This window comes from Cupressus sempervirens, chromosome 8 (genome assembly GCF_028749045.1).
Source record: "Cupressus sempervirens isolate cs-2001-9-10 chromosome 8, ASM2874904v1, whole genome shotgun sequence".
Classification (NCBI taxonomy): Eukaryota; Viridiplantae; Streptophyta; class Pinopsida; order Cupressales; family Cupressaceae; genus Cupressus; species Cupressus sempervirens.
Window position 1 is genome coordinate 83520105 of NC_143125.1, and position 13174 is coordinate 83533278.

General features: G+C 36.5%; 1 protein-coding gene and 1 long non-coding RNA gene across 2 annotated transcripts; one reads left to right on the top strand and one right to left on the bottom strand.

Annotated features, from left to right (window-relative positions):
- Positions 1-1547: 1547 nt before the first annotated feature.
- LOC149541735 (galactan beta-1,4-galactosyltransferase GALS1-like) lies at positions 1548-5657 on the top strand. Its single transcript, XM_089796862.1, has 2 exons — positions 1548-3169; positions 4982-5657. The coding sequence occupies exons 1-2, from the start codon at positions 1917-1919 to the stop codon at positions 5337-5339; spliced, it is 1611 nt and encodes a 536-aa protein (XP_089652988.1). The 5' UTR covers positions 1548-1916; the 3' UTR covers positions 5340-5657.
- A 4108-nt stretch (positions 5658-9765) lies between these two features.
- On the bottom strand, positions 9766-12912 carry LOC149541736 (uncharacterized). Its single transcript, XR_016355156.1, has 2 exons — positions 12636-12912; positions 9766-10052 (listed from the first exon to the last, which is right to left on the bottom strand). It is a non-coding gene; the product is annotated as an uncharacterized LOC149541736 (long non-coding RNA).
- Positions 12913-13174: the final 262 nt, after the last annotated feature.

Here is a 13174-nt window from a genome sequence, read left to right on the forward strand (position 1 = left end):
GTTACATGTAAATTTTATTAGAAGCCACTAATTAAATAAATAGAATGATTAAATATTATTGAATTGATATCTTAGATCAATAGCTCGAAAAATGATATGAGAACACAAGCTTTTTGTGAGATCTCTTCAACTGAGAATTAAGGTTCGAGGAGTATCATTTTTTGTCAAATTCACTTGGGGCACGATCCTAGTCTTCTACTAAAAGTCGAGGAATAAGGAATACTATACTTAACAAAATTTTCTCAAGGCGCGATTCCAACCCTTTTTTGCCAAGAAAAAAACTATTGAGGTATATTTGCTCCTACCAAATTCACTCAAGGCACGATCCCATCTCACTTTGACTAAGAATCAAGGATCGAGGAGTATCCATTCCCACCAATTGCTCGGGGCATGATCACAACCTTCTTTGACTAAGAGCCAAGCATGAGAGGTATTTATACCCACCAAATTCACTTAGGGCATGGTCTCACCTTTTCAACTATGAGCCAAGTACTAAGGGGAATGAATTTTTATCCAGATTCACTTGAGGTACTATCCCAACCCTTTTCAACTAAGAGCAATGGACTAAGGGGTATCTATTGAAGTCAATTTTTCTTAGGGCACTCTCCCAATCCTCTAGTCAAAGGACCGAGGAGTATCCATTCCCCCCACAAAATTTGTTTAGGGCACAATCTCGGTCCCGTCCCTTTCTATATCCAAGTCTATCACTCAATAAAACTGGATCCCTGGGAGGTTCATTAAGAGTGCAAAACAAAATTATGGGATTAGATTGTGTAAAAAAAATTATCATCAACATTTTGGATCACACACAATGATCTATCATTAGGATGAAGGAGAGTAGTATTATTATTTCAACTTATTATTATTTTTTCTACTCTCTAACACTCTCCTTCACCCTGATAATGAATCATTTTGTGTGATCCAAAATGTTGATGATAAACATTCTACACAATCAAATTCCAGAAAACTAATTTACACTTGTAATGAACAAGATTTCGTATCAAATAACACTTAATTTTTGTAAAGAACCATTCAACTTCACATTCAAGACATAATAATTGTTGTATAATAAATCTAAACATCCAACCAATCGCTCCTCAAAACAAGGAGAACGTGTCCTCAAACCAGTAGTCGGTGGAAAAACTCCCTGGCTTAATGTTCACCCTTCTCAAAAAGCTAATAAACTACACTACTCAAAAATATAATACATGCGTCCATGTATTCTAAATTTCTAAGAATTCGAAGTACCCAACCTTGCTTTCATATTACTCTCACATTTAGCCCGATTAAATTGAGTTGTCGCCATTTCCGCCATTTTCCCATTCTTTCCTTAGATTCTTGGTAACGAGGAAATAATCATTAGGTAGTTTAGAAGGGGAAAAGAGGAAACAAAATTTTTTAACAAGACGACGCTGGGACCGGCCCGTCAGGTTGGTCTGACCGACAAAAACGTGTTTCCAACCTAGTCTTGACCGGCTTTTGCCCATCCGCCCAGCTGGCCCGAAGCCAGGCACTAATATATATAGTCCGCAAAAAGTTAGAAGAGCGCCACCTCTGAATCAAATCAAGAAGAAGAGAAGAAGAAGAAGAATTACAAGTATTACCTGCAAATTTAAGCTTGAAAAGTTCTGAGTGGCCTTTTCAAGCTTCTTTCCCAAGTGTGTAAGCAAGAACAATCCACGCGTAGTGAATAAGTGTTTTGAAAGAAAGCGGTTCAATTCAATTGGGTCTCTTGTCAAACCAGAAGTTTCTTTAACAATTGGGTCTCTTTCAGTCTCAGACTCACTTTCTCACTGAGAGAAAGAAACAAGTTTGTTGTCTTTTGGAAATGTGCATTGAATTTCAAGCTTCCTTTTGAGCGTCTTTTTTTCTTTCGTCCTTTGGAGATCTAGTGTTTGTTGAGCCGTTTTGGTGAAATGGGTAGTGGAAAGGATAAAGAGAAGGACAGCGGGGGGATTTCTACTGGTATTTTGCCCAACTGTATGGAGACCAAAGTTTTGATGGGGACAATTTTAGTTATGGGAGTGATGCTCATCACGGGCCAGTTCTTGCCGTTTGGTGGGTTCGGATTTGGCAGTAGATCATGTGATAAACTGGCACAGACCTTTCTTCAGGAAGGGTCGTCAGATATTAGGGCTTATAGTCTGGATATCAGATCAAAAGGACTAAAACAAGCCCTAGAGCCGAGTAATGTTACGGCTTTAGGGAATGTCACATTGAATAATTTGAGCAATGTCACGGTGAATGATTTGAGTAATGTCACCGTGAATGCTAATGTCAGTGTTGAAACGAAGGAGGAGGAGGAAAAGAATGGGGATAAGAGGGTATTTAAACCTTATGGCAATGCTGCATACATATTCATCCAGATGGGGGCATACAGAGGCGGTGAGAGTACTTTTGCTGTGGCTGGACTGGCCTCTAAGCCGCTTCATGTTTATGGGAAGCCTGGGTTTGAATGTGAATGGATCCCCGGGGATTCGAACCTGAGACCTGTGAAGGGGAAGACTTATAAGATGCTGCCTGATTGGGGCTATGGCAGGGTTTATACCGTTGTAGTGGTTAACTGTACCTTTTCGGAACCTGTAGGTGCTGATGGCTTTGGTGGGCAGCTTGTTCTCTATGCCAACAATGGCGAGGATTTGGAGCACCCTGAGCGAATTGTGGCTCTCTCTGAGAAGGAAAATAGTTATGATGCCAGTATTTTCACGGAGCCGCCTCGCTATGATTATCTCTACTGCGGGTCTTCTTTGTATGGTAATCTAAGCCCTCAGAGAATGAGGGAGTGGATGGCTTACCATGCTAAATTCTTTGGGGAAAAATCCCACTTTGTTTTTCATGATGCCGGAGGAGTTCACGAGGAGGTTAGGAAAGTTCTTGAGCCATGGATCGCAGCTGGGCGTGTGACATTGCAGGATATCAGAGCGCAGGAACGGTTTGATGGGTATTACCATAACCAGTTCTTGATTGTGAACGATTGTTTGCACAGATATAAGTTCTTGGCGAATTGGACATTCTATTTTGATGTGGATGAGTTTATGTATGTTCCTCGGGGGAAGAGTATAGGGTCCGTGGTTAAGCAGTTTGAGAATTATACTCAGTTCACCATTGAGCAGTATCCCATGTCAAATAAGCTCTGCCTGGAGCGCAATGATTCGAGGCCTTTGTACAGGTAAATTACGAGAACTCCTCTCTTTAGATTTTTGGGATTAACTGGATATAACTTCAGAGAACTTGCCTCTTTTTGTTAGGGTGAGGGATTTCCGTTTTGGGAATAACTGAACATTTTTTGGGATGTACTTTGCTTCAGATGATTGCAATAGATTTTGATTTGCTCTGCTTTGTGTCGATGTGAATTGAGCTTGGGTAAAACATGGGCGCCTGAATTTTCATTGACAAGTTATGATTCATGTGTTATGGTTCTGCAATCAACCCTTCTCCGTTTTGATAGTCAAGAGTGATGAACATTAGTTTTTACCAGTCCACTATATAGAGCAGGAGCACTTCAGAAGAAGACACTGTGAATTTAGTTAATATCTAGGAGCTTTCAAACAGGAAGGTTTACAAGTTTTCCCATAATACCAGAGTACTTTTGTTCAGAGGGAAGTAGATTTGCAATGCTAATATGTAGGTAGATGGAGTAGCTTAAGTCTGATGGCTGTGGCTCAGTTGTAGCAGCTGGCTTGTTGGGTTTGTAAGCTTGCTGTTGAGATCCTGCAATATACTCTTGTTTATTTTTGTTTTCAGTGGACCTGATTGGAATCGAAACCTCAAATACTGAAGTTTAGGGTCTCTACTTAACAAAGTTCAAAAACTGTATTTCCTTTTCAGGCTTTATTCACAAGTGTTACACTCAAATTCCATTGTTTGCAATGGTACACAGCTTGATGTGAGGTTTGCAATCATTCCCATCTTAATGGCAGATCACCGACTTGAATGGACTAATACTGTTATTCATTAATTGCTAGACAAATATTTTTTTTCTACTCGTAGAAGTGATGTTCAAGATTTTATGACTAGATTTGTTAAGATCCAATTGCCATGGACACTTTTGTTTGGATACTCTCTGTGATTACGTCAGTGGGTGTTTGGAATCTGTACAGAGGTTTAAATTCTGCACGGATTTCATTCTTAACCAGATGAAGTCTGCTGTACAGGCCACAAACTAATGGAAAGTCTGTACCTCATCTTTACCCTATAGTGCTTTCTGAAGAGTTAGAGACAACTTAAATTCAGTACTTCTTTTTACCCACATAATGCGTTTCAATTCTCCATGGCCACTTACCGAATGTCCACTTATCGAATGTTCTGCATTTTATATCGGCAGGAGAGCCACTTTGAGTAGGGAAAAGTTTCACTAGTCATCCAGGCTAATTTCGTGTATCTAGATCTTTTAAATTGTAAGTGTATCTAGATCTTTTAAATTGTAAGTTAAATTGTGTCGATTTATCAGTGTACTTTCGGAGATGATTCAAGAGCTTAAAGGTAAGGTTTCCACAATTGACATTTACGGATTTCTATGTAGAGGCGGTGGAGTGCAAAGTGATTGAAAAATGTCATTTAAAAACACTTGCCCAATGCCTGTTATGTTCTGTAGTAGTCGCTCACCAAAAAACACTAGTATTTGTGATTAACTGTCCCAATAGTAATGAAATGTTCCAGTAATAGTACACAAATTAGTCAATCGCCAACCCAAAAATTAAAAAATAATCAACTATTACAACATATGTGCGATCAACTATTGAAAATATTTATACAAGACTCTATCACGGTTATTATTGGACCTTCTAATGGTTCCTGAGTCCCTTCGCTACAACTGAGTGAAATTCTTGTTGGATTTGAATTTAGAAGTGGACCACATTGGAAAAAAGGTGTATTTTATCCTTAATTTCATTTGGGTTTTTGCTTACAACACTCCTACTACTCTTAGAATCTGACGACTAATCTGGACATCATATCTGATGATTTCTGTTGTGCTGTGCAGAGACTGGGGAATAGAGAAGCTGGTATTCAAGGACGTGAAGAAGGGCATTAGAAGGGATAGAAAATATGCCATCCAGGCCAGAAATGCCTACGCTACAGGAGTCCACATGTCAGAGAACATCATAGGCCAGTCACAGCACCAGACAGTGGGCAAAATCCGGTATTACCATTACCATGGCACCATTTCTAGCAGAGCCGAGCCGTGCAGGCAGTTTGTGAAGCCCTCCATGAAAAACAACATCACATGGGTCGATGGAATCCCGTACACATTTGATGGAACCCTAAAAGGCGTTGCAGGATCCATTAAAAAATTCGAGCTACAGAAAATTGGGCCTCAGCTTACTCATACTCGACAATGACAGTACAGAGAGAGCTGCCATGAAATAATTGAGAATTATCATTATCATTATGTGAAGATCATTATCTTAATCACCACCATTCTTTCTATTCGTTATGTTGTGCTCTTACCGATCGATTCTTACCATAAAACACTCGGTTTTATCTTTCCATGCTCTGTAAATAGTTTTAGGACAATGGAGAATCATGCGTGGAGCAATGCACACCGGCCATTTTATTGCTGCTTATTTATTTATTCGCTCTTTTTTTCTGGCCCAAAAGATCTGCAGTGTATGGAATATACTTAATTTAATTTACAGACTGTACGTATGCTTCTTGTCTGTTAATCTTAAAGCTCTCTCTGGAAGTCGCATGTACAATAATATTTAATTTTAAAAGCCAGCGAATTTGTTGTGGCAGTACAATATATTGCCCATATGAAATAATTATGAGTGTCGGTGGAAGTGTTACGCAAGGATTCTTATATAAAGTGGACACTAATTGGGTACTTTAATGGGTGGAATACACGTGTCAGAGGCGATACAAAGGTGGACTAGTAGAAGTTTGACGTGTAAAATCGATGATCTCAGCACATTAACGTGATTGACGAAACTTACCCCTTGCTTGCCCATTTTTTGCAATGATGGGAATTTTTTATTTTTTAACTTGAAAGACAAGTTTTAAATATTGTATAACAAAAAAGGTGCAATTTATCTTCACCATTTTGAAATTAAATGTTTATACTATACTAGCGCTTGCAACCAAAAGGAGGTGCAAGGGTACGCTAATAGGTTTTTTATTGGAAAGTATAAATGTGCAACTTTGTATAATTAGGTTTTTTATTGGAAAGTATAAATGTGCAACTTTGTATAATTGAAAGAATCATATTAAAGTGACGGTTTGATGATGTCTGAACTTGTTGCATTATAGAAGTGTATAATTGCACAACCATTTTCTTTATGGAATAATTAAATTTACAATAGTATAATGTTGTATTTTATTTATGTCACCATAAGAAATCATGGCATTGAATTACACGGAACAAAAAAATAGATCTATATGTAAGTATAATTCTTCTTTGTACCCTCTTTGTGATCAACAAGTGACATTCTATAGAAGAGAAACAACTGAATACTTGAGAAGGAAAAAAGAAGAAGATTTTATTCAATGATTGAAAAAAATTAAATTGTAGTAATTAAATAGTCACTGAAGCTAAGTAGTAATTCTTCTTTGTATCATCTTTGTGATCAACAAGTATCAATGTTTAGAAGAAAGTAATGTAATACTTGATAAGAAAGTGATGGAATACTTGATAAGCAAAACAAGATTGACTTGAAGGAAGGATGAAAATTAAACTGTAGTACTTTAAAAGTTGGTATGAAAGTATCTTAACATAGACGAGCTTTGTGCAAGATCAAGTGCAAGAAGATATTCTTCTTTATTTCTAATAATGTGAATGGAGCTTTTACATTTTGTTAAAGTGGTTGAATTATCAAAGATAATACCGAGGATATCTTTCCTTGGTTGTATTTTGGTTAAATGACCTTTTCCAACGTCATGCCTAGATGACAAAAGAAAAAGCCTCAAACAAGGTATAAACATGCATAGAAATTCATCAAAGCATAATAGAAGTTGACCTTTTGTCAAATACTACAATTGTAAATATTTTTTCTTAATAAAAGTTGAATATGCTTTGGTAGATATGAATGCCAGAGGTCGGATATGCTTTGATAAATATGAGTGCAAACAGTGGAAACATAAATAATTTTAACTTTTCTCTAAAATGCTTCTAAGAGATGGTTTGTAGTAAGCATTACATAATGAATTCCTATAACAAGACCTCTATGTGTAGCTGGTCACTGCAAGAGGATTCTTTAAGCCTACAACGTGCATTGATTGTTGTACAAAGTGCAATAGAGACATTTAGTTCTTTCAACATTTTTCTATTGTGGAGTGATATGTGTTCACTTGTAGCAAACAAATGTCAATCTTTAGTAGTTTTTTGGGATCTATAAATCTCATTTCATATATTAAAATGTATTGAATATTTTTCATGTCTTCTTGGAATTTTGTCAATGCTTGTCACTATAGTGGTTTCATTTCTCTAATTGGAATTTTGAGAGTCACATGTATGATTGAACCATGGATATTGAAATGCATGATGTATGTTGGAGCAAGAACAAGGAGTGGAATGATTCTATTGTGCATTGAATATTTTAGTGTGTTGGGTATGCCGCTAATAAGATAAGATTTTCAAGTTAAGCAATTCCTTGTATCACCATATATCAATTTAGAAACATTGTTTAAATATTGAGAATTATTTGAGAATTCCTTGTTTGAAAATTTGATAATTATTTGTGTTCAAATGCAGATGAAAAAGGAAGGAAAAAAACTTACCTTTATGAAAAGTTATAATTTTTAGAAATCATGAGTAGCAGGACGAAAATAGGTAGACTGGAAGATGCTACCAAAAATTGACAACATCTTTAACAAGTGGACGAAATCCCAAACTTCAATGTAGGCACCAAATAAATGGCGTTCATATCTTCCTTCTGCATTTTGATTACCGACTATATGACACTTTGATTTATAAGGAATTCTCACTATGTTCAATAGAGAACAAGTTATTCTCTGATGGCATTCTATACAATCGCTACATTCATGCATTGAAAGCACCAACCAGATGAAGATCGATGTTGCTCTTCAATGAGATAATAGATATCACGCAACTTCAATATTGATTGGAGAATTCATTATCATGCATTTCATGATTTTAGGAACTCTTAGATCTTTGCTTTTTCGTTATCCTTAATCAAACAGATTTTAGATTCAGATATAATAAATTTGTTGCATTTACTTGAGATTCATGTAGCCATTTATCATGGACGCTAATGCAATGTTTCTATGCTAGGTTAATAAAAGATTTCCATTTTTAGAAAGTTAATCTCTTAGATTTTTTTGTAGTTAATCTTACAAGAATTTACGAGCATACACATGTTGTTCAAAAATCAGAAATGATGTAATTTGTATTAAGTCATGATAGAGTTGCTGCAATAAAGTTAGTTTTTTAACTCTACTCTGAATAGAGCATTCTTTGTCCTCTATACATAACTGTATTATTACATTTGTTTATTTTTATTTTCTCTATTGTTATAAATTTGCTTCTTGTTACTATTGTGATTCTACACCAGAGCTCTGAAGACATTAAGGTGTGCTTCCTCATACATGTTAAAAATCAACATTTTATTTATGATGAATCCAACAAAGAATTTGTCTATTTTCTATTTAGTCTTCTTTCTATGTCTGTGGGATGTGTCCTAAGGGCTATGGGCTAGGGCATGTATATATGTTTTTTTGGTATATATACATTGTGTATGTATATTTTTATATGGCATGTGGCTTAGGGTCGAAATATATACTAAATGAATATATGAATGTCATGGAATGGACTTGTTGTATAGATGGGCCAGGGGTTGCATTTGAGTTGCAAAATAGTATTGACTGGAAGTCGTTCCGAACAAAATGATGCCACAAAATATGTTGCTGAAATGCAACAAGGGTTACACTGTTCTTAGGAGGTAATGTGGAGTTTTTTCACAGATATTATGTTCTTGTTGGGTGAGTTTTTTCAACTCTCACAGAAGGAATAAGGCTTCTTAATCATGTTGAGTAGCATGAAATACACATTTTTATTCATTCATTCTCAAACTATTTTCGAGTTTTGGGAAAGAAATATCATTTTATTTTTAATTTAATATATAGATTGTGCAAAAGCATTACTATGAAAGAAAATCATGTTATTTCACACATATGATTAGTTAATGTTTTTGGTAATCTTCTATTACTGTTTATTCATTTGATTATTTTGAAACTATTTTGGCATTTTAGGAAATAAATCATGTAGATTTTTCATTTTATTTGTAATTTAATATACATATTGTGTGTGAAAGAAATTCATGCTATTTCATACATGTAATTATTTAATGTTTTTGGTAGTCTACTATGAGCAGTAATCTTCTATTATTGTTTGATGAAGCACATGCATGCCACAACAGAAATGGTTGAGAGTCTTTTGAAATTTTGGAGCTTGAGATTTTGCCTTCTTTGTATTAGTGATACTAATGATCATATCTGCAAAGACACCAATAGTGAATGAATGCATTCTCTTTTGTGACGGAGATGGATAAAAATTAACATCTTCTGCAATGAAAATATTTGTTAGGCATCCTGATCTTCTAAAACTATTGCAGGACATATTGCCAACAGGGAAAAATTAGCAAATGTCCATTCTCGCCAACACTGAGAATTATCAGGTAGTTATTTACAGGTGCGAGTCTTCCATGGTGAGGCATATTTCTCCTAGGACTACTCTCCAATTTGGTCAGATTAATGCTCAAAAATGAGAAAGTAGAGAGAAAATAGAAGAATTGAAAATATGGACACAGGAGAAGCTAAAAAATGAGTTCTATTAATTTGTTTCAAATACATCCAATTTATAAATGTAGCAGAGTATGCTCAGTGCAGAGTTTGGGTGGATGACATGCTTAGTAGGTTGGTAGAGTGCATTGGTGGAATACAGGTTGAGTGCATTGAATACAGGTAAGTGTCAGGACTTCGATCTGCTGCCTTTCTGAACGAGAAGAAGAGGATGCCCTGGGATTTCCTTGGGCCTCTCCACTATCGAGCTGGCACTTGCGCAGCTCCTCCATTGCTTCGCTTGGACACTGGAACATGAACTAAAATTTGATTTCGTAATTGCATTAATATTCTAATTTGCACTGGAATCGTGACATAAGCATATTTGATATGTAGTAAGTTTGCAAGGATACAGAGTATAGTTGAGAATTCTGTAAAGTGTCTCTATCTTTTCTACTAGACAAGATCAGACATGAAATTATCAAGCATATCATGCACAATAGAGATACTCAATTGTAGGGCCCATTTGCCGTTGCACCAAAAGCCATGACTGTTAGTGAATATGGAATACCACATAATTAACCACCTGTGAGCAGGGGAGCGAGTCGCATCACCCAACACCAATGTGGATACATTGGGGGAGACGATGAAACCATAGAAAGCTTTCTAAAAAAGATACAACTTAAGTTCAGTGTCATGTCCCCAATTTTTGGTGACAGTTCGATTTAATTAATTTAATTAATCTGGTTGTCCAAAATAATGAATATTTTAAGGACGACTAATTAATTATTTTAATTAAATAAATAAATATTAAAAGATAACTTTATATTTAATAAAGTGACTTGGATTATAAAAATATTTAATAAAGTCACTTAAGGGATAAGATCAAAAATGTTCTAGAAGTCTCTGGAGAGGATGGAGAGAAAAGAATAAATAGGCACCCCGGGGCTCCATTCGAATCAGGCAGTTGATTATCTCTCTTTGATTTTCAGGTTGTGATTCAATCACAGGTGCATTGTGGAACCTAGGGTTTCGGCAATTGTCACAGTTGGCCATTGGGAACGATAACTCTCAATCGGTACGCAATTTTGAGGGTGTGAAATATCATCCGAATTATTGCAGATTGGAGGTGACATTCAGTCATTTCATCAGGGCATTAATTTGGGTCTAAGACCAATTTTGTTGGTTATTGCATCACTAGTTATGGAAGGATCAGCGAGTGCGGAATTAATTGCCGCCTACACAAGCATTGCAGAATTGAAGACTTGTAACTCATTGATCAGTCTGAGGGTTTAAGGAAATCATAAACAACAATCTACTCTACCAAGCAGGTAAGAACTAGTTTTCCATAATAATTCTGTTATCCTTTGAAGAGCAGTAGGGCATCGCAGGATAGGAGAGTTTGTGGGTATTTGTATTAAAGACAAACTCCAGTCATCACTTGACGGAGACTGCCGCACTGGAAGTATACATATACCATGGTCGATCCACATTGATTATTAAAGATGCAATGCGAGGAGTTGATTGAAGATGCGTCGCAAGGAGTAGCGGAAACAAAGAGTAGACCCCGGTCAGAATATATAACGCAGTGTTAGTGCAAACAGAGGTGGCAGACATTTCTCAAGGTCAAGCAGAAGGCGAAAAAGAATTAATCGGGTGCCGTTTTATATTGGAATAAGCACACATTGGAGGATTAGCAAGTCGTGTTGCTTGAACAGAGCCGAACTGATTGGGAATCAGCTAGTCCGGCATCCACATTGGAGAAAAGGCGCACTATATCGGGTGGTCATATTGCATCGCATAGTGTATGTATTGGTTCTTTGCGGAAGGTCAAAGGTGAGAGCAAAGACGAAAATTTAGTAACCGGAGGATCTGCACAAAACTTGAGTAAATTGGTAGTCGAATACTTGAGGCTCAATCCCGACCATCAGCTCCCAACACTCGGCAATCTCAGACCGATAATACATACGGATAAGGGAGACGGCGGCAATAGTCTTGATGGAGGTCGCAAGCGCGATTTGTCACAAGTGTCGATAAGGTGTTTTATCAGACAGTTGGAAATAACTGTGATTACCATCTGTTTTGCTCATCCGCTAAACATGAGATGGTTCTGTGCGGGTTAAAACAGTGACAGCAGCCCAACCGGACAACTCAAGCATATATTCAGGGACTTGATATTTATTCCGACCTTGCCCATCTTCTGAAGATCAAATATGCCATGATAATTGGTAGCAAAACAAGGTTCGAAGATTCAAGCAAACTCTTGGCTTTTCATATCTATTATATGTTTTTGTTATTGTAACATCAGTATCTCATAGTTATTAATAAATGAAGAAAATACTTAGCTTGCCCATTCTATGTGTTTTGCCTTCAAAATCGGAATAGCACAGACTCAATTATTTAGTAAAAGTAAGTCTCCAGTGTCATATTAGTATTTTGGTGTTTAAGAGGCAAATATCTGGTCGGGGTTATCTCAGTGGTATCAGAGCCTATTTGCCAACTATTTGACGAATTGCCACAGTACATTGTTGGGATTTAGTGACCTTTATAGCTAGGGTCATTACAGTGGTATCAGAGCTGAAGTATAAAGAGTTTTTTGGTGCTGGAGAAAGCAATAACCTGTCAGGGTTATTTCAGTGGTATTAGAGCTTGTTGGCTAACTGTTTGACAAAATGTCAAACCCTTGAAGTTTAAGATTTTTGGTGCTTAAAGAATCGATAATCCGTTGGGGTTATTTCATTCAGCAAAACTGGTCACAAAAGTGGCATAATTTTTTCTTATAGAATAAGTAAAATGAATGAATTTGCTTCGATTTTTACATGTATTACTAATGTTTACCTAGTACTCAAAATTAAAAATTGATCAATACACAAAAGCATGTTGAAAGGATACACGTGGCATACCACTAGTAGAGGTTTGTGGTGGGAATTATGTAGATCACACAATAACATAATAATCCATCTGTTTCCTTGTTCCGTTTGTTGATCGGCTCTGTAAGACCTTGATTGCAGCGGCTCATGGTAAGGACTTACTCTGTGCGCTCATCTCTTATTTCTCATTTCGTGGCATTAATCTGACGAGTCTTGAGGGAAAGAGGATAAGAAATATGCCTCGCCTAGCCATGAATTGGGGCCTGTGAAGAAGTTTGAAAATTTATTTTACATAATTTCCAGGGGCTTCCCTTTGTGACAGACATGTTATATGGTGAGATTAATGTTGATGAGATGGTTGTATAACATATATTTTCACCGACACAGATCACAGTGGACAATATTTTTGTACGGATTTTCTCATTATAAAAAGTAAACGTAAGATTTTTGTAAGGATTTACTCATTATGAAAAATAAATTTTAACATTTTTGTAAGATTTTTCTCAGTATGAAAGTTAATGTAAGTTTTTTTCATTATGAAAGTAAATGGTAGGAGTGACGACCCATCCTGT